The sequence below is a fragment of the Primulina tabacum genome, chromosome 5 (assembly GCF_025594145.1).
Source record: "Primulina tabacum isolate GXHZ01 chromosome 5, ASM2559414v2, whole genome shotgun sequence".
In the NCBI taxonomy this organism is placed as follows: domain Eukaryota; kingdom Viridiplantae; phylum Streptophyta; class Magnoliopsida; order Lamiales; family Gesneriaceae; genus Primulina; species Primulina tabacum.
Window position 1 is genome coordinate 35,596,883 of NC_134554.1, and position 25,922 is coordinate 35,622,804.

The 25,922-nt window shown below is 36.3% G+C and overlaps 1 protein-coding gene across 5 annotated transcripts; it reads right to left on the reverse strand.

Moving 5' to 3' along the window:
* Window positions 1-193: 193 nt before the first annotated feature.
* Window positions 194-25,654, reverse strand: LOC142547478 (uncharacterized). Of its 5 annotated transcripts, none has more exons than XM_075655799.1 (14): window positions 25,163-25,654; window positions 23,926-24,204; window positions 16,237-16,416; window positions 15,510-15,645; window positions 12,485-12,807; window positions 10,914-11,043; window positions 9,957-10,085; window positions 9,827-9,871; window positions 8,970-9,049; window positions 6,731-6,827; window positions 6,555-6,644; window positions 6,348-6,401; window positions 637-702; window positions 194-550 (listed from the first exon to the last, which is right to left on the reverse strand). In XM_075655799.1, the coding sequence occupies exons 1-14, from the start codon at window positions 25,630-25,632 to the stop codon at window positions 536-538; spliced, it is 2,094 nt and encodes a 697-aa protein (XP_075511914.1). In that variant the 5' UTR covers window positions 25,633-25,654; the 3' UTR covers window positions 194-535. The 5 variants fall into 5 exon arrangements, 4 of the variants coding, with proteins under 4 accessions (XP_075511914.1, XP_075511912.1, XP_075511915.1 ...); XM_075655797.1 differs by having other exon boundaries at window positions 194-563; XM_075655800.1 differs by having other exon boundaries at window positions 194-563; window positions 25,152-25,300.
* Window positions 25,655-25,922: the final 268 nt, after the last annotated feature.

Below are 25,922 nucleotides of genomic sequence, written 5' to 3' on the forward strand. Positions count from 1 at the left end.
GGGGACCTATTCCAATACGGCACATTAGTATTTTCTTTAGTAACAATATCTGGCAAAAGACTCGATTCCCTTGATCAAAGTTTTGGGTCAGTGTCTTCTCAGCGAAACAATAGTTTGATTCAACTTCCAAATAGTTTGGAGCTCATTTAGTTTAAAAAATCAAGGGATATCCAGGCCCCAAAAAACATGCAAGTGAACATCGAAAAACATAAATAATTAACTTCAAAATTATAGAGAAATCATACACCATCAAAAGTTGGCAAAATATGCCGACCTCTACAACTTGTTTATTCTACAGATACCCGACCTTCAGTGAATTGACTTATTTACAATAATCATAATTGATAAACCAACAGAAACTGTCTGTCTATATCTAAAGCTTGAATATTATGCATCAGTAATCAATCACCACAGCCAATTAAACTACTCCAACGTTTCTGAAGAATTGCATGTGCTCTGCTACAGGGAACAGCCTGCAATCTTATTTGCCCATCGACAGTCTCCCGTGTAACAAGCCCCAGCCTCACCAATGTGTCTATCGATTTTTCGACTGGCATTTCAACCTGCATAAATAGTATATCGTTTTCTAGAGGAAAAACAAAAGGCATATGATAAACCTATCCCCCTTTAGATTACCTTTTCACGGAAAACATTGTAAATAAATCTTTCACATTCATCTCCCACAGCTCTCATGCCAGTCACCTGCAATCAAACCCGTTCTTGAAGATTTAGGCACTCAAAAATAGGAGAACTTACACTCTGTCCACCAGAAGTTATTTTCCACTTTGAGTATGTTAATAACACACGATATTGTTGGTCCCACATGCGGAATTTGAGATAATAAAACCCGAAAATAAAGAATAAACTGGACACCGAGATTTACGTGAAAAACCCCTAAAAATTATTAGGGTAAAAACCACGGGCAAGATGAAAAGAATTTCCACTATAATATTTTGTGGTGTACAACTCACTCACTATGTTTCCAAAGAGAACACGCACTCTCTTAATACAGGAGAACAAAATACCTCACAAATATTATAGAACTAAGCACTCAAATGCTTATAAGATGACAGAAAACTCGAAGAATGGATGATTTCAGAATGAAGGAATAGAGCTCTATTTATAGAACTTCCTGTCAGTGTGAAAACGCGTATAAAAACACGTTTTCTCCTCCGAAAATTTCTGTGAACTTTCCTGCAGCTAACATCCTTTGACTATTCTGCCGACATTTCTCCCACTTGGAGATTTGGTTGAGAATCAAACACATCTCCACACATCCTTTCAATCTTACCATTCTCTGATGCTTACATTTCCGCTAGGCCACTTGAGGATCTACACCACTCAAACTTATCAGTGTTTACTGGCTTGGTCAGAAAATCAGCTATGTTATCCTTTGTATGGATCTTCCGCATATCCACGCTTCCTTCTTCTACTACTTCTCGCACAAAGTGAAATTGGACTCCAATGTGTTTAGTCCTGGAATGAGAGACTGGATTCCTTGCGATGTGCAAGGCACTCTGACTGTCACAAAACAAAGAAACATTTTCTTGTTTGTGCCCGATCTCCTCCAATAACCTTTTGATCCATATTGCCTCCTTGCAACCTTGAGTAACGGCCATGTATTCTGCCTCTGTTGTAGATAATGCCACAACTGCCTGCAGTTTTGAAATCCAGCTTACTGCTCCCCCTGCAAGTGTAAACACATAACCAGTAGTAGATTTCCTCTTATCAGGATCACCTGCATAATCTGAATCGACAAAGCCCCTGAGTGTAAAATACGATCCTTCATAACATAATGCAGCATTCGAGGTACCCTTAATGTATCTAAGGATCCTCTTAACAGTGCTCCAATGCTCTCTTCCAGGATTCGCCATATACCGACTAACTGCTCCCACTGCTTGAGCAATGTCTGGTCTTGTACAGATCATGGCGAACATCAAATTTCCCACTGCCGATGCATATGGTACTCGAGACATCTCCATCCTCTCTGCTTCACTGCTAGGACACATCTCGGAGGATAACTTGAAGTTAACAGGAAGAGGGGTCGATATTGGCTTGCTATCTTGCATGTTGAAGCGTTGCAAGACTTTCTTCAAATAATTTTTCTAGGAAAGCCAAATATTTCTGTTACTTCTGTCTCGGTGAACTTGCATCCCTAGAATCTCGTTTGCTGGTCCCAAGTCCTTCATATCAAATTCCCTAGCCAACTGTGCCTTCAATCCTTGGACCTGATCTTTGTTGGGGCCTGCTACCAACATGCCGTCCACATACAACAGCAAAATGATATAATCATCACCAGACCTCTTGAAATACGTACAAGGGTCTGCACTCAGTCTGCTGTATCCAAGGCTCATGATATAGGAATCAAATCTCTTGTACCAACACCTCGGCGCCTGTTTGAGACCGTTCAGAGATTTGTTCAACCTGCAAACCAAGTTCTCTTTGCCTTTTTCCGCAAAACCTTCTGGCTGGAGCATATAGATTTTTTCTTCAAGATCTCCATGAAGAAATGCCGTTTTTACATCTAGCAGTTCTAGATGTAGGTCAAACACCGCACACAATGCCAACACCACTCTGACTGTTGTAAGCCGAACCACAGGAGAAAATATCTTATTGAAGTCAATGCCTTCTTTCTGAGCATACCCTTTTACCACCAATCTAGCACGATATCGCTCCACTTGGTTATTGCCATCTCGCTTGATCTTATAGACCCATCTGTTTCCAATGGCTTTCCTCCCTCGTGGTAATGTAACAAGATCGCAAGTTTCATTCTTGTCCAATGCCTCCAATTTTTCTTGCATTGCTATCATCCACAGGGATATATCCGAGCTTTGAGTAGCCTCGTGGAAACTCGATGGCTCACCATCCTCTGATAATAGACAATATGCAATGTTGATTTCAGTGACATAATCTGAAAGCCAACCTGGTGGTCTTCTGTCTCGAGTTGACTGCCTCACATTGGAAACCTCAGACTCAACATGTTCTTGTTCTTCGTGCTCTGGTACTGCTTCACAAGAAACTTGATCTTCGTCCGTCTTATTTTCCACCTGAAATATAGTAGTTTCTGAATTCAATGTGCCTTTGTCTCCCTTTACTTTATCTTCCTCGAAGATAACATCCCTGCTGATGACAAGCTTGTGAACAGTAGGATCCCACAAGCGAAACCCCTTTACTCCATCAGCATAACCCAAGAATATACATTTTCTGGATTTCGAATCCAACTTTGATCTTTCTTGTTCATTGTATAGAACGTACACCGAACTTCCAAATGTATGCAAATGAGAATAATCTGTCGGCTTCCCAGTCCACATCTCCATCGGAGTCTTCAGATCAATCGCCACTGAAGGAGAACGATTGATATTATAACAAGCGGTTTTGACTGCCTCCGCCCAAAATGACTTGTCTAGACCCGCAGTCCTCAACATAGCTCTTGTTCTGTCCAACAAGGTTCTATTCATCCGCTCCGCCACTCCATTCTGTTAAGGTGTGTAAGCCGTCGTGAATTGTCTCTTGATGCCCTCATGTTGACAATATGCATCAAATTCATCACTGGTATATTCTCCTCCATTGTCAGTCCTCAAACGCTTGATTTTCTTTTCAGAATCAAGTTCAACCCGCGCTTTGAAATCTTTGAAGATCTGGAAAACATCTGATTTCTTCTTGATTGGATACACCCAACATCTCCTAGAGAAATCATCAATGAACGAGACAAAGTATCTCGCTCCTCCAAGGGATACAACCGGTGCTTGCCAAACATCCGAATGAATCAGCTCCAATATGCTTTTGCTCCTGGCAGTAGAAATGCCAAACTTTAATCTGTGTTGTTTACTGGTAACACAGTGCTCACAAAAGGGTAGTGACACTTTTGTAAGTCCCCGCAGCAGCTTCCGTTCTGAGAGAATTTTCAACCCCCGTTCTGACATATGCCCGAGCTTTCTATGCCATAACACTGTTAATTCTTCTCCTGAACCATTTGATGCAACAGCTAGTTCTGCCTCTTTGTGTGTTTCTCTCAAAAGTACATACAGATTTGCAGCAACCTTTTCCGCCTTCATAACCACAAGCGCGCCATTCACAATTTTCATGATCTCGTTCTCGATACGAGTTTTGCACCCGATATCATCCAATTGCCCCAAGGACAAAAGATTTTTCGTCAGTCCCTTCACATGTCGTACCTCCTGTATGGTGCGAATGGTTCCATCAAACATTTTAATTTTGATAGTACCGACCCCAGCGATTTCCAAGACATGATCATTTCCCATGAATACAAATCCTCCTGAGACTGGTTCATAATGATCAAACCATTCTCTCCGAGACGTCACGTGCCACGTCGCTCCTGAATCCATAATCCATGTATCACAAAATTTGTGTCTGCCTTCTGCAACAGTTGCTGCTTCGCTGAATAATATTTCACCACTACCTGAAGTACTAGCCACATTTCCTTGAGAGCTTTTATCGATACTCGTACTCTCTTTCTTGAAGTGCCCTTTACCGCCACATTTAAAGCAGTAAATATTTTTCTTCTTACTTCTCGACTTTGATCTACCTCGCCTTTGGCTCCCACTGGAGTCACGGTCCATAAATCTTCCTCTTATCATCGGCAAAGCCTCTGCCTGCTTCGAAGTTACCAACCTGTCTTCCTTATTCTTGCGCCGGCTTTCTTCTCCGAGAACCGCAGTTAAGACATCATCGAATCTTAGAAAGCCCATAAGAATATTGTTGGTAATGTTGATGATAAGTTGATCATATGAACCTGGTAGACTTTGAAGTAGAAGCTCCGCACGTTCATTTTCCCCTATTTTATGCCCCATGGAAGTGAGTTGGGCAAATAGAGTATTTAGTGTGTTGATATGGTCGGTCATCGATGAGGATTCCGCCATCCGAAGAGTATAAAGCCTTCTCTTTAGGAAAATCATGTTGTGTAGCGACTTGACCTCATACATCTTTGTCAGAGTATCCCAGATAACTTTGGCTGTTTTTATCTCAGAGATACTTGACAAAACTTCGTCTGCTATAGCTAAGTGTAAATTGGCAACATCATTATCATTTATCTCGTTCCACTTTCCATCATCTGTAATCTCCACCGGTCTATCTCCAATAGCCGCCAAGCAATTCTCCTTTCTTAAAACTGCTTGTATCTTTATTTTCCACAGCATAAAATTGCTTCCATTGAACTTTGCTATCTCGTACCTTCCCGCCATTATGTCTACAACAATTTTAGTAGATCGGACAAAATAATCCCGCCTTAAATAAAAAATCTCAAAAAATCTTTTCTGATGTGGAAGATCAGTCTAGGCTGCAACCACAGAGCATACTCAGAATTTTAAGAAATTTTAAACCAAGGCTCTGATACCACTTGTTGGTCCCACGTGCGGAATTTGTGATAATAAAACCCGAAAATAAAGAATAAACTGGACACCGATTATTAGGGTAAAAAACACGGGCAAGATGAAAAGAATTTCCACTATAATATTTTGTGGTGTACAACTCACTCACTGTGTTTCCAAAGAGAACACGCACTCTCTTAATACAGGAGAACAAAACACCTCACAAATATTATAGAAATAAGCACTCAAATGCTTATAAGATGAGAGAAAACTCGAAGAAGGGATGATTTCAGAATTAAAGAATAGAGCTCTATTTATAGAACTTCCTGTCAGTGTGAAAACGCGTATAAAAACGCGTTTTCTCCTCCGAAAATTTCCATGAACTTTCCTGCAGCTAACATCCTTTGACTATTCTGCCGACAGATATCACATATTTATCGATTATATTTAATTATACATACTGAGGTAGTTCAAGGAACCTCATGCCTCAAGAAGAAGATAGAGAGAAACAAAGTATAAAACATTGGGTGATTGATCATACAAAACTATTCATCTATTTGCGTGCTGGGCCAAACCACCAAACTGGCCCAATTCGTATAGGACCTTAAGTGAGAAACAGCAAACCTTCGGCCGCAGTGAAATAGCATCTATCCAGAAGCTTAGTAAGAAAAATTTTAGAACGTTTAACATAAATTTATAATCCATGTTAGTTGAATGTTTTCGCAGTACTATGACTTCATGATTTCTTCAATGCTAACTAAAATTATAAAAGTCGTAGACTAAAATGACCAAAATTTTATCAGACACAAAAGGAACTCCACAGTAATAAAGAACGGTGAATAAAGAAAGATCTTTCGTGAAAACCCTGTAAACTTTTTACAATGCAATTAAAAATTGTTCCGCTTTTAATAAAATTTCAGCATACACAATCAATCTTCAAGCTGTGGCCTACCAAGATACTTCCTCAGTAAAAGACCGAAGAACCAAATTACCAGAGACAATAACAAATATAAACCCAACCTGGCCTCCCTCCATCTTCAACAGGATCGCATATACCAAAATTGCTTCTTTGTACTGCATCGTGCCAAAAAGGAAAAAGAATGAGAAGCCCTCTTATTTATTTTTTTGGCCTAAACTTCTGGAAAGACAACTGTCATAGAGTGTTGGAGTATAAGAAGACAAGTAATCAACACATACGATTATTAGATTACAATCAAGATTTCTTACCTGCTGCTGTTCAGAAGCATCAAGAAGAAAATGAATGCAACCAAAACCACTGGCAGCTGTTTTCTCGTAGAGCGTCCTGTTGACCAGAAGCTGAAATAAAGCATTAAACAGGTGTCTTCAGCAAAGAATCAATTTCTTATGAAAAACAACACCCACAAAAAATGCATCCATCTTACATGATATCTATCTCTTGTTTGTTTATAGCCCAAAAGTACACGAGTCACATATATTACGAGGGCGCTGGCTGCAATTACATCTAACAGTAGCGCGGATCTGCAGAAACCACGTAAATACAAACAACTTCCAATCTTTAAACATCAGAATAACAATCAGAGCTACTATTGTACATAACGAGGAATTGACAGGAACTATTGATTTCAATCCAATGAGAAACAAGCATAACTATCAAATGAAAAAATGGGGAAAAAAGCACAGAAAATCCACTATCTATGAGCCAGAATCAGGTAATAGAGGAAAAATTACATTCAAAAGAATGTACCAAGTGTACCATTATGGTTATGATAACCATTGTAAGAGTTCGACGCCGTATGCGACAACAAAGAATGGAAAAGTTTGATGACGTACACAACAGTAAAGAATGGAAAACTACTGGCAGTAAGAGCAAGAGGAAAACACATAATTTCAAACAATTACAGCGCCTTCCTCACCCAAACTAAGTGGTATTGCGGTGCAATAAATGTCCCTGCAGGGTGAACAATCGAAACATAACGTTTGTGCTACTGTACGATTTAAAATATTTGAGTTGCACATATAATACCAACTATAGCTTTTGGTAAAACGACAATGGTTCGGTCCTACAAATCTCTTATAAATTAATCTTGTTCATTAGACTTTTAATATCAACAACTTTTTTCCAGCCTCAACTTTGTGTTACTGTAGCCTCTCAAGTGAATGTCTCGATCACAATAATAGACAGATGGTAACTTGTCCTCAGAAAGAACAATCTCAGATAACATGCTTATCGTGAGATTCTAGGAGATCCCCACCACCTAGCTGTTTGGGGTGTGGATGGTCCTGCGGGTGGAGGGGATGGCTCCGTTTCAGTATGTAACTACAATGTTTCTACTGCCTCCACACTTTTTGCATGCAGCTGTTGTAATTCTCATCTACAATAGAAAGGCTCCTTTCATTTTCATGTCCAAAAATCATATCACAGGTTCAGGCCCACCTATGCATTTTGCATGTGAAGCATGTGAAGAGAGTTCTACATAACAGACCCATGGGTTTTAAATTTCAGCATGAAAGGAGTAATCTTACGACCTCTCAAGGAAAAAAGTATTTTCTTAAAAAACCTTCACTTTATGAAATTTAAAAGGACAGCATTGATACCGCTGTTTCAATCCTTCGAGGGATTAGTGACTACTGCCGAAACAGCTAGAGTTTGTGAAGAAGAAAGCCAGGAATCTTTAATTCAAAGTTTCGCACAGAAAGGACTTGTAATGTATGAAGAAAAAGCTCAAATAAATAAGAGCAGGTAACATCAACAAACAGGCAGTGTGCTGAAGCTGTATCCACTTACACTGCAAACATGCTGCTAAGCAAAAAGCAGCCTACAGCCTATCTTCCTCTCTAATGCCAATTCCCAAAATTTCATATTGACTTTTGGGAAATATATAAGGAGAAAAAATACTCCTTTTTGTGAATGAGTTCCAAGGGACTCTTATAGTGAGCGCAATTACAATATAAAAGGTAACAAATTAAGGTTAAATAATTGTCAGATTTCTATTCCCCTATTTGCAATATTTACTACCTAAAAATACAAAGGAAAATATCCTATAATATCTCCAAGACTGCAACCAGAAAGGAAAAACGTTGATTGATGGATTTTCAACAACAAATCACTACAATATGAGGTCTCCCACTCTCCCTCATGATCTTGAATATGTATTCTCAGCTCCCTCAACTTTTTAGCAACCAAAATCATTACAAACTCAAGTCTTCACTTGAAAAGGTCCCCCCGACCAGGTCTCGCCACCAACTCCATGTTCCTGAAACCTCATCTAAGATGACCAACATGAGATAAACTTTACTAGGAATTCGGGTTGTCATTGGATTTGAATTTTTTCTAATCAGTTGAGATTTATCATCAGCATATTTTGTCCAAGTATTTTGTAAGCTAGTTGGAGCAATCAAGGCTCAACCTCAGATTCATCCAACAGTGTGGAAAGATCTTCACAAAAAGATTCTTGAAGCCGAAAGTTTAGAGCTAATTGTTTGAGACATATCACCAGCATATTATGTTCAAGATGACTATATGAGTGTTGCACTTCTAAATTGCACAAGTGAGAGACCAGCAACCAAAAAATATACATGTACAGAACGCCATGAACTCAACTTCAAAACAAAGCATGAAGCAAAACTACAGTAGCAATCGTAAAAGAATCAGTTACCCACGGGGAAGATAAAATGTCCTCAAATTTGTAACTTAAGAAGTATGCCAAAAGTCCCAATATTGTCGCAGCATCCAGACGCACCTGGAAATGACATTATCTTATTATAATGTATAAACATCTCCAAATACACGACAATATAATGAAAATCAGAAATACAGTTCCAAGACAGAAAACCACAAAGTCACCATGATCGGAAACTTGGCTAGCTTAATTTATCCCGTAAATAATAAAGTAATGTCATTCACAAGCTGTCTCTGAGAAGAGATTCTTGATATGTTCTAGTTATTCACTATAAAAATACACTTTTACAATCATCAAACACTTTTACAATCATCAGATCATCACAATCTTTTCCATTTCGATGGCTCTAGAAAGTCATAATTCTGTAAAGTCAAAACAGGATAATGATCCCAAACATCATGAACCTCCAAAACTTCCTTGCATCGTTTCATAAGAAAGATACTCTCAAATTCTTCAAATGAAAACATCAACGAATGATGTTTCATGATTGAATACTCTCCAGATCTCCCAATCATTATCTGTATGTGTTTTCACAAACTTTTTCACCTTCGAAGTTTATTTATTTTCTATGAGTTGAAAAGTAACATGTTAGCAAGAACCAAGGAGTAATAACAGCACAACAAGCATAATAAATAATAGCCCTATCCAAAAGGACCAGCAACATAAATGTGCACACAATGTAGCAGCATGACTCAAGGACAAAACACCATCAAAACACCATCACGATAAGTTTCATGACCAAATCGCAGAACAAAAATTGTATTTCATGCTCTTAATTTGTTGTGAGGAATGAAAACATTACATCTGAGTGAAAAGACTAATTCATACTCAGCATACCGAGTCAAGGATACGGAAAGACAGCTTTTTGTGAGGAAAAACAACCTACAAGAGTAAGAAAATATCATTTATGCTCACATAAATTATTAGGATAGCAGTATGCTATAGCATTCAGTGCTAAAGCATTTACTTGCAAATCTGGAATAGGAATTTCCTCGTAGATTTTCATCTGTAATGAAGGGACCTCAGCTTGATTTACTCTTTCTCTTTCTACAATTTCTTCCATATAGAGTAAGATTATTTGTTGAAATGCAGGCTCCTGGATGAAGACATTTAAATTTTAAAACACAACTGACAGTTATATAAAAAAAAAAGAATGCCAACGTGAAGAATCAGTGTCATTCAATAAGCACAAGCTTCTTCCCAACATCAACTCCTTGAAATATAGATAGCAATAGGTTTACCAAATATTTATTGGTGACTGACAGATGTATATCCACACATGGCTTTGTGCAACACATTAAATATAGTTGTACCAAATCAATCATAGTCTGTTTGATGATATGTGAAGAGTTTTTGTCACATCTTCCCAGGCCCGTGATATATGATTAAATTTAACCGAGTTCACTTTTCAACTAGATTCACATAATTTGTGCAATTTGAAACTGTCACACCTATATGTTGCTTCCAAATAGATCCTAGTTAATTAATTATATGCTAGTCGTACAGAACTGTAAATATGATACTGAATGTGAATGTAAGTTCTAGTGTCAGTTTTTGTATTAATAAATCACATATCTAAAGAACTATGATATGAACTGATTTTTTAAGTACAAACATAAAAAAAGAGAAAGGCGCCAAAAATAAAATGACATGTTTATGCTAAGAAAATATTATCGAAACTAGTCAATCATATGCTAGTCATACAGAACTGCAAATATGATACTGAATGCGAATGTAAGTTCTGGTGTCAGTTTTTGAATTAATAAATCACATATCTAAAGAGCTATGAATTTGAAACTGATATTTTAAGTACAAAAAAAAAAAGACGTCAAAAAATATAAAGATGACATGTTTATGCTAAGAAAATATTAACGAAACTTGTCATCATAAAGACAAGAGGGTGGTACATTCATGAATGAAATACCTGGAGGATAGACTCTGAGATAAGGATAGAAGCAGAAGTCCTTAACATCTTCCAAATGTCATTTCCACAATTTTCAAGTGTTGCAGGTTTCCATATGTCACTCAGTGTAATCCTTGGCAAAAAACTGTCACTGTATAAATGCAAATTTCATAATGGTTAATTATTCAAAAAACCACATGCAGTCCAAATTGAGAAAATAATCGGCTTCGTTAATTTCTCATAGTACCTTACATGCAGATGCGGATAGCAACATGACATTACAATTGACTATGTTATGCCTCAAACTAATAGTCAAAAACATAACAAAACATTGCATAATTTATGGATGCCACACAGACATTAAGATGTAATAGAGAAATTAACACCAAATCCAAAAGTCATCTTACCAACCACAATCTTCGCACACAAGTTACAAGTTGACGGTGAACTCCTATTTATTTTCAACATCTTAAAGGTCTCAAAGTAGGTCATGTGAAGAAGATGGCTGTCTCACCGCTGACCACGTTATTTGGCTAGAGGTACAGGTTCAATGGTTGTTTCTGACCAAATTTTGGAAGTTGGAAGGAAATTTGATCCAACAAATTCATCTTCTTGGACTGCTATTAAAGTAGAAAGGTTTGATCTTTATGAAATGTTATCTCCAAGATAAGAGAAATTTTCCAAGAAGAAGCTCGTACGGTATGGCGGATGTATGAATCTGTTGGATAATACAAATAAGACCAGCACACAGTTCTACAGTTAGAAACAGTAAAAAATTTGGGATGAGACTAGCAAAATTTCTATACCGAAAATATGGAGAATTGTCTAGCAATTATTTCGGTCAACTGCATGAGCAAGAGAACAACATTGTGTCAGTCAGTCCATACTAAAATGTCACGCTCATATAATGAATCCTTTCAATTCAAAGCGAAGTAAGGATGCAAAACCAGTCTATAAATTTTTTAACTTTAAAGTTGTACTTCATATGGAAGTGTTGCTTCATTGACTATTTAAAGAAAAGAAATCAGAACAAAGAAAGGAGAGGAAATTGAGAAACACTCCATGAGGATTCAATTGAGACTTACACTATCTATTATGAAGGAAGCATGGATTTTTCTTCTCTGTTATTGAAATTACAGCGCAATAACTTATTATGGACGCCAAAAATTTTGATGCCTTCTGAACCTGCTTTAGAATGGCTTATTTAATAAGGTAATCACATAGGTATTTAATTAAACTAAAATACGTCTGCAACAGAATTGGAGTTAGAACACATCCCATCTTAAGCAACCAAAGAACATTATGAATCCCATTATCTTTAGGATAGGGAAGTCTCCTGGTAAATAACCAGAATGCAGAAATAACCATGGGCAATGTTAATGAGAAGATACCAAAGAACTAATGAAAACCCTTTCAGAATTTTCTCTTTGATTATGTCACTCCAGCAATGTAAAATAAAAATCTAACTATAGGTATCCCAGCGCTGCCAACCCCAATAAACATATCAATCAATTGGTAAATTTTAAATTATTAATTAACATGCAATTAGACATGTTAGAAGTTTAATCAAATAAAAGTCAATAAAGTCAAACCTGAGATGAGATTCACAAGTACTCTTGGAATCAAGGTCAAATGCTTGCATAGGTTTTGATGGCACTAAGCCCAATAAAATAAAAAATTTCCTCAAGAGCCTCTCACGAGGCCCAACTGCCGAAAGAACCGCTTCATAACGAGATACTGCCTTCTGTGCTGCCTCCCAGATTGGAAGATTATTCGATATGCTGTTAACTCCTTCATGGTCATCACATACTTGATCGCTTGAATTTGGTTGCAGGGAGAGGGAAAATTCTTTAAGCCAAATTAAAATTTGATCTGTCGGACCTATGTCTTTTTTCAGGCTTATTCTTTCAAAAACCTGTGCCGATGAAAAATTAAAGTGTCGAAACATCAAGCATATTTTAAAAACTCAATGAAACAATACAAAACAGAAGATTCATATAACCAATCACTCTACTCTAGGTTGTCGGAAAATGTCGCATGAACCTTGTGTAAATTTAAACATAGAAAGGAAGTACTATGAATGCAGACAAAAATGATGAAGATAGTTTTCCAGCTAAAAATCGGGGAATAATATTCTGAGAAAGTGCTTTCAAATACAAATGTAGCTAAAAATTGGTGGAAATTTTGGAAACAAATAGTTTTATGTTAGTTTTCTTGCTTTAATAGTCTAGATTTTTCTAGGGGCAAGTGGAGGACATTCTCTTGTAAAGAGCAATAGCTTTGGTCTCTGAGGACTAACGCTCAGCTCTATAAGGATTGTGTCATTCATTTCCTTCATCTACATATCCAGCGAAAGGATACAACCATTAATCTTATGTACGATCCTCTAGTCCATTTATTTTGTTTAATAATTGATAATCCCCGCGAATTCTTAAATTCTCTTTTTCATATGTTTCGGTTAATATTTGATATTTCCAGTGAGGAAATAATGGTACCAACAATTATTAGGAAATTAGCAAAAAATTTATATAACATCGAACACACTTCTTACTGTGATGTTTTGCCAAAAATGTCATTTACTTATTATAGCTCAAGAACAACATAACCTACAGCTCATTTCAAATGAATCCCTCAAGAGAAGCATTCAGCATTGAAATTATCATGTTTAAAAGTGTAAATATGAGAAAATTTAACTCTATATTTAATTCATGAGCTCAGTACATCTTTTATAGGGTACAAGAGGTATAACAAAATTCCATAAAATTACCTAATTTAAAATATTTAAATTATCCTATCAGATCACAAATAATATTTCTAATTATTTGACAAAGTCCTAAAATTATCCTTTTTTTATCTAGCCTCCCCCTCAAGCTTGGCAATAGATATTGATGAGTCCGAGCTTGCCAACAAGAAATTCATGACTTTGTTCTCACAATCCCTTTGTGAGTGGATCACCAAGTGGATTGGATGTGGGTACGAATTTATACTGATAATCCATTTATCTAGCTTCTCTTTGATAAAATGTTCATCTACTTCAACATGCTTGGTCCTATCATGATGAACAGGGTTGTGAGCAATATTGATAGTTGACTTGTTGTCACAATAGAGCTGGCATAGGATCTTAGCATTCTATCTTCAATTCATTAAATGCTCTCCTAATCCAAGTAAGCTCACAAACTCCATGCGCCATGAGCATATATTTGGCTTCTGCACTGTTTCTTGTAACAACAGATTGTTTATTCCAATGCAATGCCACTAGATTTCCCCATATCACTGTTCAGTATCCAGATATCGACTTCCTACCTGAAATCAAACCAGCCCAATATGCATCTGTAAATGTACTCATCCATCGATCATCATTCTTTGCAAAAAAAAAAAAAAAACTGTCCAAGGTGTTTGTTTCAAATATCTCAGGATTCAGTAGAATGCATCAAGATGACCTTGACAAGAGAGTGCATGTATTGACTCACTAGGCTCACTGCAAAAACAATGTCAAGACGAGTACGACAGAGGTAGATAAGTTTCCCGACGAGAAGTTGATATCTTCTTGCATGCTCTAGTTTCCCTTCAAACATTTTTCATTCAATCCTCAACTCAATTGTTGTCTTACTCGATTTGTACCCCAACATGCCTATTTCTCCTAACAAGTCAAAGGTATATTTTCTTTGAGAAACCTCTGTCGCTCCTAAGTTATTAAAAGTTTTTTATTTAAAATAAAATTTTCGAATTTATAAAAGAGCACACTCGCCTGGAACAAAACAAGCTGTGGCTTTTGCCTGCTGCTTTCGAGTTTGAAGATCAAGATCGGATCCTTTCCTCTTTTATCTAAAAAAAAATCAAATTTTCAAGCTTTTTCGAGCTTTTACGCGCTTAATATGATCAACCACCGCTTTTTTCAAGCTTTTGCCCAAAGCAATGTTTTTTCCTCATGCTCCGCGCTTTTTCGCGTTTCTTAGAACACTTCTTTGCACCAAAGGTTATTGATATCAACGAAGTCAAAGTTATGATGTTAATGAATCCCATGACTTACAATGTGGGACAATAACAAGAATTTGGAGGAGGTGATTAAATTATGTTCTTTGCAATATTTGTGAAGGCATAAAATTAAATTAGAGAATAGTTGATAGGATAAATGGGTGTTTAATAAATATGCTTAATTTGAATGTACACTTGGGAAGATAGATGTAACTTTGCCAAAAAATGATATCCCAAATTAATGTATCTTGTCAGCGAGTAGGCAGCGGGGGAAGGAAAAATAATTCTAAAAAGCAAAGAATCAGAAAATAAGATTCACTGTGACTCTTCCTTTGTCTTTACTAAGATTCAGGACCAAGAATGTGAGAATGAAAGTTGAAGGCTATTGTACTCAGGATCAATAGCAGGATCAAACATAAAGGAAATATTATCTACCATCATCTCCTTCTCTGAACTCGTACTATTCAAAACTCATATTATAATGCTAGCTTATGAATTCCTTCTTAAAGCATCATAAAAAGGTTGAAGTGGTCTCAAGACAAAAACTATTCTCCCTATAAAGACCGATAAAAAGATCAGATTAAACCATTCAAAAAAGATGTATATCAGATTAAAGGAAACAACAACAGATAGGCTAGTTACCTCATTTAACCAGATACCAAATCTCCCTAAAGGTTTGGCAATGAGGAAAAAGAAATTCTGTAATAACTTTGACTGTAAGTATTCAAATTTTTCAGCAATAAGCAAGCCCTTCTGTATTTCAGTCGCATAACCCCGCCTATAAATAAAAATTTGGGAAAAGTGATGACATGCTGTTGTTGCATCAAGCAAGAACTATAGAAGATGTATTGGAGAGAAAAAAATGATTAATGAAATATAGAAACAAATATATGAAAAAGGTAAATAAAATTTACAATTTTTTAACAACTTTACGACTTTATTTTTCATTAATCCTGTTTTGTGAAGTACAATTGGAAGTTTCTGCCCCCATAAATTAGTCAAAGCTGCATCTGGAATCACATTAAAAATATAGGAACTATAAAATGTTTCAATATTTTCAAAGGAAATATCATTCAAAAGATGCAAACTACTATCGCTTCGGTCCACGTGAGCGGGAGACAAAAAAACTGTGCCTCTGGATATATTTTAAGCAAGAAAGATATTTTGCTGTCAGTAACATAATATAAATATAAGTTTATAGGAATAGAAAGAACTTGTTATCGGAATAAAGACGCCAACAAAATGACAGCTAATGAATAATAGGTTTCAAAGGCCAATTAAGATCTTGCATAACAAAAGTTCATGCTAAATTCTTGAACACTCGCTCAGTTCGAAATTGGGGAATGGACCAACTAAAGTAATAAAGTACCTGAATATAATGCAATTGGACTTTGATGCTTTTTTCCAGTCAACATAAATTGGCAATGTTAAAAGATAATTTGTATTTAGTGCAGATGACAACATCAAATCCTGAGGTGATAATTCTTCAAACTCGGCATTGTAGAGCAGTTTCATGAAAGCTTGTTGAAAACGAACTGGGATCACATCACTACATAAAACTTCAACTGTGTGTCAAATCTAAGAGACACAAACAAGTGAACTGAAGATGATCAAACAATAAGAGTTGTTTAAATGAAAGTCACAATGAATAGCAACATTAGCATATCAAACAAGAGAAGTGAACCATATATGGTCAAATCTCAGAGATGACAATGGAGAAATTTTGCAGGTAGACAACTACAGAAAATAGGCATATATTAATATAAAGATGGGCATCTCAACTTGATAACAATGGTTTTCTAAGTCCATTAATTTGCTTTTTGTTTATGTTCATAACATGAAAAGTCTAAATGAAGTAACAGAATTGTATAACAGAAAATAATGATCCGCCATGATACAAATCCAGAACGGTCACGAACACCACATCTTCAGCCGGTGTGTTAATCACAAGTTTCTTCAGCCAGGTTGGATGCTTAAAATCCTCAAGTAGCTTCTTTTAATTAAAAATATAAATATACAAGTTAGAAGATTTATTTAATAGGTTTTGCGATGATGACAAACTCAAAAGGATATTTTGTATGCTAAAAGAATAGATTTTCCTTTAGTTGTATCCTGCCACTTAGGTACAACTATTCATGGTGTAAAGGATGAGGAAGAGATAGCAATGGCAAGCTGATGATACCCCCACAGAATTTTTCGCAGTAGGCTAGTTTTGCATTTGATGTGGAAAGACTGTTGGAAGTTTAGTTGCCACTTTTAGATATGCTAGAACGGACCAATCAGACTTCATGCAGCTGAAATTAGTGGATAATCCAAAAGTAGGTTTTAGGTTCACATCCCAGATATAAAATGACCATTGGAATCAAAAGAGCACGTTTGAAGCATTACAACAACTAAATAGAAAATCCTCTCGAGCTTAATATCAATCTCTAATCTTCAAAGCACTATAACTCACAAGTTCTTGAGTTTTACATTAGTTTTCTGGGAAGTAATTTCAACATTGTGCATGTAACAACCAATCTGCGAAAATGGCTAGGTAACCTGGGTTGTTAGCCTAGACATGATGAGTAATTGTATCTAACTATTTAGTTGATCGATCTAAGTAATTCTTTAGAGATTTTAGCAGTTGAGTATTTTGAGTAATTCTTGAGGGAAGTAGTTTATAAATGCGAAGAATGTCCATTGAATTCCTTTGAATAGAAAAGACGAGGAAGCAGAAGCATCTGCAAGTATCTAAAAAATCTTCTTTTTCACTTATATTACTACATTTCCTATCTTGTTTTATTTACAATCAAGTAATCAGCAACTCCTACACTCTTGGGAATGTGCCTATTCCATCCAAGGTGCAAGTATTCTCGTGGATTGCAGTGCTTGAAAAATTACCATCATTCGAGATGTTGCAAAAAAGTTGTCCAAATTGGTGTGTATTGTGTCGGCAAGAGGTGGAGACTTGGGACCATTTGATCATCCATTGTCTTTTTTCACATTGTCTTTGGTTTAAAGCTTTGGCGGAGTTAGGCTTGATTTGGGTTCTCCAATATCAACTTGGGATTTATTTGAGGTGGATCTCGGACTTTGGGAAGGAGGGGCGGAATTTTTTAGAATTTGATGGTTTATTGATTGAGCCGATTCATGTGGATGGAGAGAACTAGGAGGATCTTTGAAGATTAAGAAGATTCAATTGAGGAGTGCTCAGACAAGATTAAATTCAGGGTTTCATGCTGGAGCTCGGGGATTGTAGAGTTCAAATCGTTCTCGGTCTCAGATTTGTATAGGATTTGGAGTCTAATATTATGTTAATCTATTTTAACTATGGATTTACTACGTCTTATGTGGAACTTTGGTTCACTTTTCGTAACTAATTTTATTAATCAATATAATATTGTTCTTATAAAAAAAATTGTAGGATTTGTTGTGTATCTACTGCATAGGACATAATGTAATATCTAGATACCGCCATCACTGGGATGAAAATCATAGAAAGTTAAAACCAAAATTTGGGAAATGCGTTCACTCAGCTGTTGGCACCAGCAAGGCCAGCCAAACAGCACATTGTACGGCAGATTTCAGACTTAGTTTGTGAGCAGCCGAGTGTGCATGCAAGGGGATGCAGGCGTCCAAGTGCACCGCACATGCTGTGTGCAAAAGGCTTTTTCAATTGGCTACTCGTCATACCAAGTGGCCCAAACATCCTACTTCTAGAAATTTAAATTAATGTTTGTAACCTTACACATTCATTTTCTTCATTTCAATAAGATTATCCGGTAACTAAACAAATTTCACATCCAAAAACGCACGAGGTGAGATCTATTTTTTGGCATTAATATTGTACTCAATTGGTATTGCTTTGAATTCATCTCATCAGCCAAAATATCGTGTGAAATAAATTCTGAATACATTGACAAGTTTATTTTGTCAGAATTACAGCTTAAAATTCATTGGGGATTTTTGAAATATCTAGCTTTGGAACAATTTTCGTGTGGTTTATTATTGAGATATATTGGTTATATCATTGTGTATGTATGATTTGGATGATTTAGCGATATTTAAATTCTGCTGAAATCTTACAAGAAAGTAACAAGTAATGGAGTATGTGTATAATATGAATTTAATTGGGGCTGAAAATGTGATGCCTTGAGATAGTATTTTAGCGGTTTAAGTAGTTAGATTGTCAATGATTAGTCATACTGATGATTAGTGCACCTAAGATGAGACTCAAATGGTTTGCCGTAACGCATTTGTCCTAATTCGCATCCTAATGTCTAGTTATGATATTACCGTGTTGTGTTGCAAATTAAAATCAAATCCCAGAATTAATGAAAAAGACATTCGGTCAACAATTCTAGCCATCAACGTCCATTTCTAGTTGATTAAGTTGGTCCTTAAATTATGTACTTTCTTTTCGATGTTAGGATGATCTCCCTCTATAAAGTTGTACTCCTGTATTTTGTTTCGTAAGAAAAATCTTGTCTTTAATTTTCACATTTATCAAAGCCATAAAGATTCTGAAAGAAAGAGCTATATTTTAACTGTCATTAGCCAAATGTCTTCTTCACTCTTTATTAAGCATCCCTAATTCACCTTACCAGTCAATATCTACAAGTAGCACTTATCTGTAAAATAAATGAGCGATCCCAGTCAATATCTACAAGTAGCACTTATCTGTAAAATAAATGAGCGATCCCAAACAAGACGTGCAGCATATAACACCAATCTATTACTGTGAAGACCAAGGAATTTCCAGTAACGTCAAGGTTAAGAGTTAATTGGTAGTTAATGACCAATTTGAAACAATTTTGACCACCTTTGCAAACGGTGGAATTATGATCATTTAACCAATTTGAAGTACAGTAATGGCCATTAAAACCAGCAAGCCTCAACCGTACTTATAAATAGAGGAGCACATGGCATTCAGAAATCACACCACTCGAAATTATCTCGCAAAACTTCTCGCAATATTTATTTCTCAGCAGCAAGATTTTGTTCCTCGCAAATTCCCAACCCAGTACCGAAGTTTTGTCCAATTGTCAGCATCCATTCGAACACTAGACAATTAGATTTGGTGCGATCAGCACTTCCAGTGGCAAGATTCTATTCAAACGACATCAGCGGTCCGAATTTCAGTAGCTTCTACGAGAAATCTCTCAATTTACATCAAGTTATTGGTAAGTGGGCTTTTGTATCAAGTTTGCACACTTATTTCTTTTTAAGTGGGCTTAAAGTTTTTATAAAAATTCAATTACATATGATTTCGAAAATTCGATCGGCATGATATATCCGTTTCTATTTGATATGCTACTTTGAAATCCGTTTGTTACTTGCTATTAACTATGATATTCGAAGCATGTTTGAATTATTTGAAATGCACTGTAATGAGTCAAATTAGAAGTGGCAAAGGAAATTCCGATGTTTGATTTGATATGACCCTGATGCGGTGGGATATAATAACCGTTTATTTGGTCTCACCCCTTAGAGGAGTAAAATATAGGAGACTGATCAGTAGACCATGGAAAAAAAAGATGATTTTTAGTGCTATGTTCGTATTTTGTTTGTATTGGATTCAGCATGCTTATTATTGAAATAATGATAATTTATTTGTATATGTACCCTTGATAAGTGTTATACACGATCGTCACCCATTTACTGAGTATTTCTCCAAATACTCACCCCTCACTTCTTCCTCTAAGATAAGAACAAAGAACAAATTGAGGAAGAAGAACAAGAACACTTTTGGGGATGGTGAAGATGTCAAGTCATAATAAGACCAGTCATGTTAATTCGTTTTATTAGTTTTACGCTTCCGCATTTCGTTCAAGTTTTATAAAGACAATGTTATGATTTATATAATAGACTGGCTTTTGACTATTTTATGTACTATGTGGCTTGTTATTACACGATTTTAAATTATTAAACAAAGTCGATGACACGTCTCGGTTTCGGACGTGACAATTACAGACCACGGCTAAGCATCATGTAGCATTTGTCAAATTTTTAAGCCTATGAAGGCTCAAATTATCAGTGTTGAATTACCTTTTGGGCTAGTAATATAATATTGAATAAGTATGTGGAGCAACTGAAAGTTTGTGGAACCATAAGAAATTAGCGGTGCCTGAAGGGGGTCTCATGGGCCTCACTGGGGTATGCATGTTCAACAGGTTAATACAACCAAATCAATATAATCAAATGGTCTTTCAGTATTTTCCAAAGTTAGAAGTGTACAATGCTTCAGGTTGCGGGGAAACAATGCAAATAAGATAGATTACCAAGATTCGTGGGATGGACATTCGGTCAATCATTACAATTTTGTTTCCATTTTAAGTTTATTAATTTATTCCATAGATTAAGTAGTTGTCCTTATGATGGTAGGATGATTTTCCTCAAAATTGTACTCTTATTAGATATGTTTGGATGGTACTAGTAGAGTAAAATGTTACTACATTTCTGGAGCTTATCGATAATCTTACTGTTACTTGTTGGACTCTAGGCATATGTTAGATTTTCTCATTGATTGAATGTTGCTTTGAGTTGATGAAATAGCTAAGGTTTGCTTATTTTAAAATTTTAAATTAAAAGTTCGCGAAGAATCCCAGAATAACGGTGACATACATCGTCTCCCATATAAGGCTTCAAACGGTGTCATGCCAATACTCGTTTGGAAGCTATTATTGTAAGAAAATTTTACCGATGGTAAGTCATCTTGTCATCCAATTTTGAAATCCATCACTATAGCACGTAACATGTCTTCTAACGTTTGAATTGTATGCCCAGTCTAGCCATCAGTTTGAGAATGATAAGAAGTACTCACAGCCAAACGCATACCCATACCTTCTTGGAAACAACCCCAGAATTTAGAAGCAAATCCGATATCACGATCTGATACAATCGAGACTGGCACACCGTACAGTCTCACAATATTCTCGATGTATAAACTGGTCATTTTCTTATAAGGATAAGTCCGCTCATACGGAATGAAATGTGCAGATTTTGAAGCCGGTCGATAATAACCCAAATAACATCACAGCCCTTGGGCGAACGAGGTAAATGAGTCACAAAGTCCATAGCAATATGTTCACAATTCCATTTTGGAATTTCAAGACTATGGAGTAATCCTCCCATTTCATTCTCTCGGCTTTCACTTTCTGACAGATAAGACATTTCGAATAAATTCAGCAATGTCTTTCTTCATATGTCTCCACCAGAATTGAGGTCTCAATGTCAAATACATTTTTTGGCCTCCAGGGTGAATGTTGTATTTGCTACAACGTGCTTCACGAAGAAGGGTAGATTTCAATCAAAATTATTAGGGACGATCAGCCGACCATTAAGTCGTAAAGAACCACAAGAAACAATCTGAGAGCCAGAAAGTTGTCCTGTAGATACAAGTTCTTTTGACTTTTGAATCTGAGCATCACTTACTCGTATTGATGACTTATTTGATCTGCTTCAGGGTATTTCTGTATACTCTAATACTAATCTTCGTTCTGGTTATCATCAAGTACGAGTTCGAGAAGAAGATGTGCCTAAAACTGCTTTCCGTACCAGGTATGGCCACTATGAGTTTTTGGTTATGCCTTTCGGTCTAACCAATGCTCATGATGTCTTTATGGATCTAATGAATCGTGTCTTTCGAGATTTTCTTGACCGATTCGTTATCGTCTTTATGGATGATATTCTTGTATATTCGAAATCCAAAAAGGAGCATGCTGAACATCTGAGACTGGTACTTCAAAATCTTCGCAATGGCCATCTATATGGTAAATTGTCCAAATGCGAATTTTGAATGGACAAAGTAGTATTTTTGGGCCACGTCATTTCGAGACATGGCATATCTGTTGATCCTGCTAAGGTTGAAGCCGTATTGAATTGGCCGAGACCTACAAATGTCCCTGAGATCCGTAGCTTCATTGGTTTAGCTAGTTATTATCGTCGTTTTATTGAAGGGTTTTCGAAAATAGCTAAACCTATTACAACTGACACAGAAGAATCAGAGATTCATTTGATCAGATGAATGTAAAGTTAGCTTTCTTGAATTGAAGACGAGATTGACTACAGCACCTGTGCTTACTATTCCCTCGGGTACCGGAGGATTTGTAGCGTGTACTGATGCATCTGACAAAGGTCTGGGTTGTGTTCTGATGCAACATGACAAGGTGGTTGCTTATGCTTCTCGTCAATTAAAATCTCATTAAACTTATTACCCTGTTCACCATTGTGTTTGCTCTGAAGATTTGGCGACATTATTCGTATGGAGAAAAGTTTGTTATCTATTCGGACCATAAGAGTTTGAAATATCTTTTTTCTCAATCTGATTTAAATATGAGGCAACGCAGGTAGATGGATCTCCTGAAGAACTTTGATTGTGAGATACAGTATCAACCTGGATCGGTGAACGTTACTGCGGATGCCTTTAGTCGTAAAGTTCGTGACTCTGTTTTAGCCTCTGTTAATGTCACCAAAGCACACGAGGATGTATGTACTTCTGGCTGGACTTTTCACTCGAGTTAAAATTCTGTCACCGTCTCAGCATTGCAAATTAAGCTTAATTTAATATCTAAAATACGAAGGGGTTGTAAAAGTGATAGTAGACATTACTCAGCTTTCCAAGTAATGTACACTGCAATGGTAAATATGTCTTCGCATTATTATAAAAATCAAATATACAAATTAAGTATCACATTCAAAATGTAAAGATTAAAACAGGGATCCAAAAGATTAGAAGAAATTTAAATAGAATCGGCATTTACAAGGATTTTCCTAAACTGCAATTAATATAGATGTTATCACTAAATCTAATTAAATAAGGTTTATGAATTTGTCTAAATTACTAAAAGGTAAGGTTTATTTAGTGTATGGCCTTATTTATCCAATAACTAATAATGTGGTTGACGCACATCCAGCCTAACAAATCATATAAATACATTACTCAATATATAATTTGGCATGTCATTTTCCATAAATTATTACACGATAAAAAATGTTTCGATAGTGCATCTTGTGCAGTGGTGTAAAAAAATGTTTTTCAATAGCATAAAAATCAATTAGTCAAAATGTAAGATACCTGGAACCCTTCGAATTTCTCTTCAAGGAAGAATCTAGAAGCTCCTTTAAGTTGAAAGCAAAATTAGAAGACATGGAAATATCAGAATCAATCTCTTCCTCCGGTTCTTTATCTATTCTACCACTCTTCAAGGAGGAATTCATATAAGTACGAGCCCCCTTGTGAGGAGAATCATTGAGACCAGGCCGCTTGCCCTTTGTGGAAAGAGTGAGATCATAGTCAGCTCTCATTTCCTCTAAAATGCTTTTATGTTCAGCATGAAGAATTGAATCCAAGCATCTGCCATTGCACAAGCAGATATGAACTTCTAACTTATTTGACTCTCTGGAAGAAATCATATAAATACTATTAAATGGATCGATATATCACACCATCGGATGGATTGAAGGATAAAGAAAATCGTCATTTTTACAAATAGACTTCATAACTTTTAGACACAAGCAAAAGGAAAGGTCTTATATTGATAATCGATAAAAATAAAAGTTTATTATGCAAGAACAGAATCCAAAAGTCATTCTTTTAAACTTCTGAGTCAAGGTTTGGATCCAAATAATGACTACTCTTCGTTGTGAGCTCTCCCGAGCTAGCTACCCTCTGAAGCAATATAATGGATGCAAGTGATTTTACTTAATCAGTATCCTGGTCTACTTGAGAAGTATCGATTACATGCGAGATCAAGAAAGGGGCATGAAGGGCCAGACAATATACAAGGGTTATGTCGGCAAGAAGTCAATAGAGCCGCTGCAAAGAAAAATTGGCCAGTTGCAAAGTACTAGGAAGCAAATGATGCTTGAACCTGTTAAGAACTGAGTATCACTAATGGAAAGTTGGAGGTAAACATGTGTGATAGTATCAAGACGGTTGTTAGAACCAAATGTCATGAAAATGGTTTCATAGTCAAACTGCAAATGTGAAAAAACTAGATAACCATCTACGCATTTCAATGTTTTATGCTTTTTGGTCGAGGCTTTTTCTCAAACATGTGCGTTATTCCATGAACTACTCTATCCTGATAGCAACAATAGATTGGGGTATAGAAATTAACAAAGTTTTCAAAGATAATATATCAACACTCAGTCATGTTTTCAAAGAAAATATATCAACACTCGGTCAAATCCAAAGAGACACCCTAGAGTTTATATCATTTTCACACACCCGCTGCTCAAGTTATAAACAATTTAAACACCAAAATAATAATTAAACGACACGGAAGAAACAGATGTTACTATAAATTTACTGGGACAGATAAAGAAATTGGTGGGCTTGCTCAGACTCATGCGAGGGAAACATGTTGGAGATAATGGCATCCAACAGCTCCGACTTAGAAACTGCAATATAACTCTGCCTCGGGACATGAATCCCAGAAGCACCACCGCTAGCGCCACCATCAAAGCCGGAATCATCAACTGCTGCCGCAATAATCGTAGACACATCATTGCCATCAGCATCATTTGTAATTTGAGACACCGAAACTGACGGAGCCCGACAAGATACACAGAAAGGAGCAGCGCGAAACTGGTGAGTTGTGGAATATGAAGACGAAGACAGAGCGCTGATGCAGCGCAGATTCTGAGCGGATACTAACATCAGATTACGCCTGGAATTCTCGCCACTTCCCACTCGACTCCACCTCAAGAAAAATTGCTTGCCTGATTGGAGATTGCTATTCTCCTTGCCACTCCTTTGCGTACAAACGGATCTTCCCATACATGTTCAAGTATGTGTCACATAAAAGGTAACACGTGTAACTGACAGGGTTTGTTTCAAATATTATTTATGATATACTAGTTGTAGGCACATATTTGAGGTGTTTATCCAAGTTTTCATCTAATAAATGATAAATATTTGTATATATTTAATTGTATGAGCTTTTATTTTAATGCATTACAATTATGTTGATATAAAACAAACTAAAACAGTTGTGTTTTTTGGGTAAAATAATATAGAAAATAATATGACGTCTAAGATTTTAAATAAATTATCAAGGTGGCTTTATT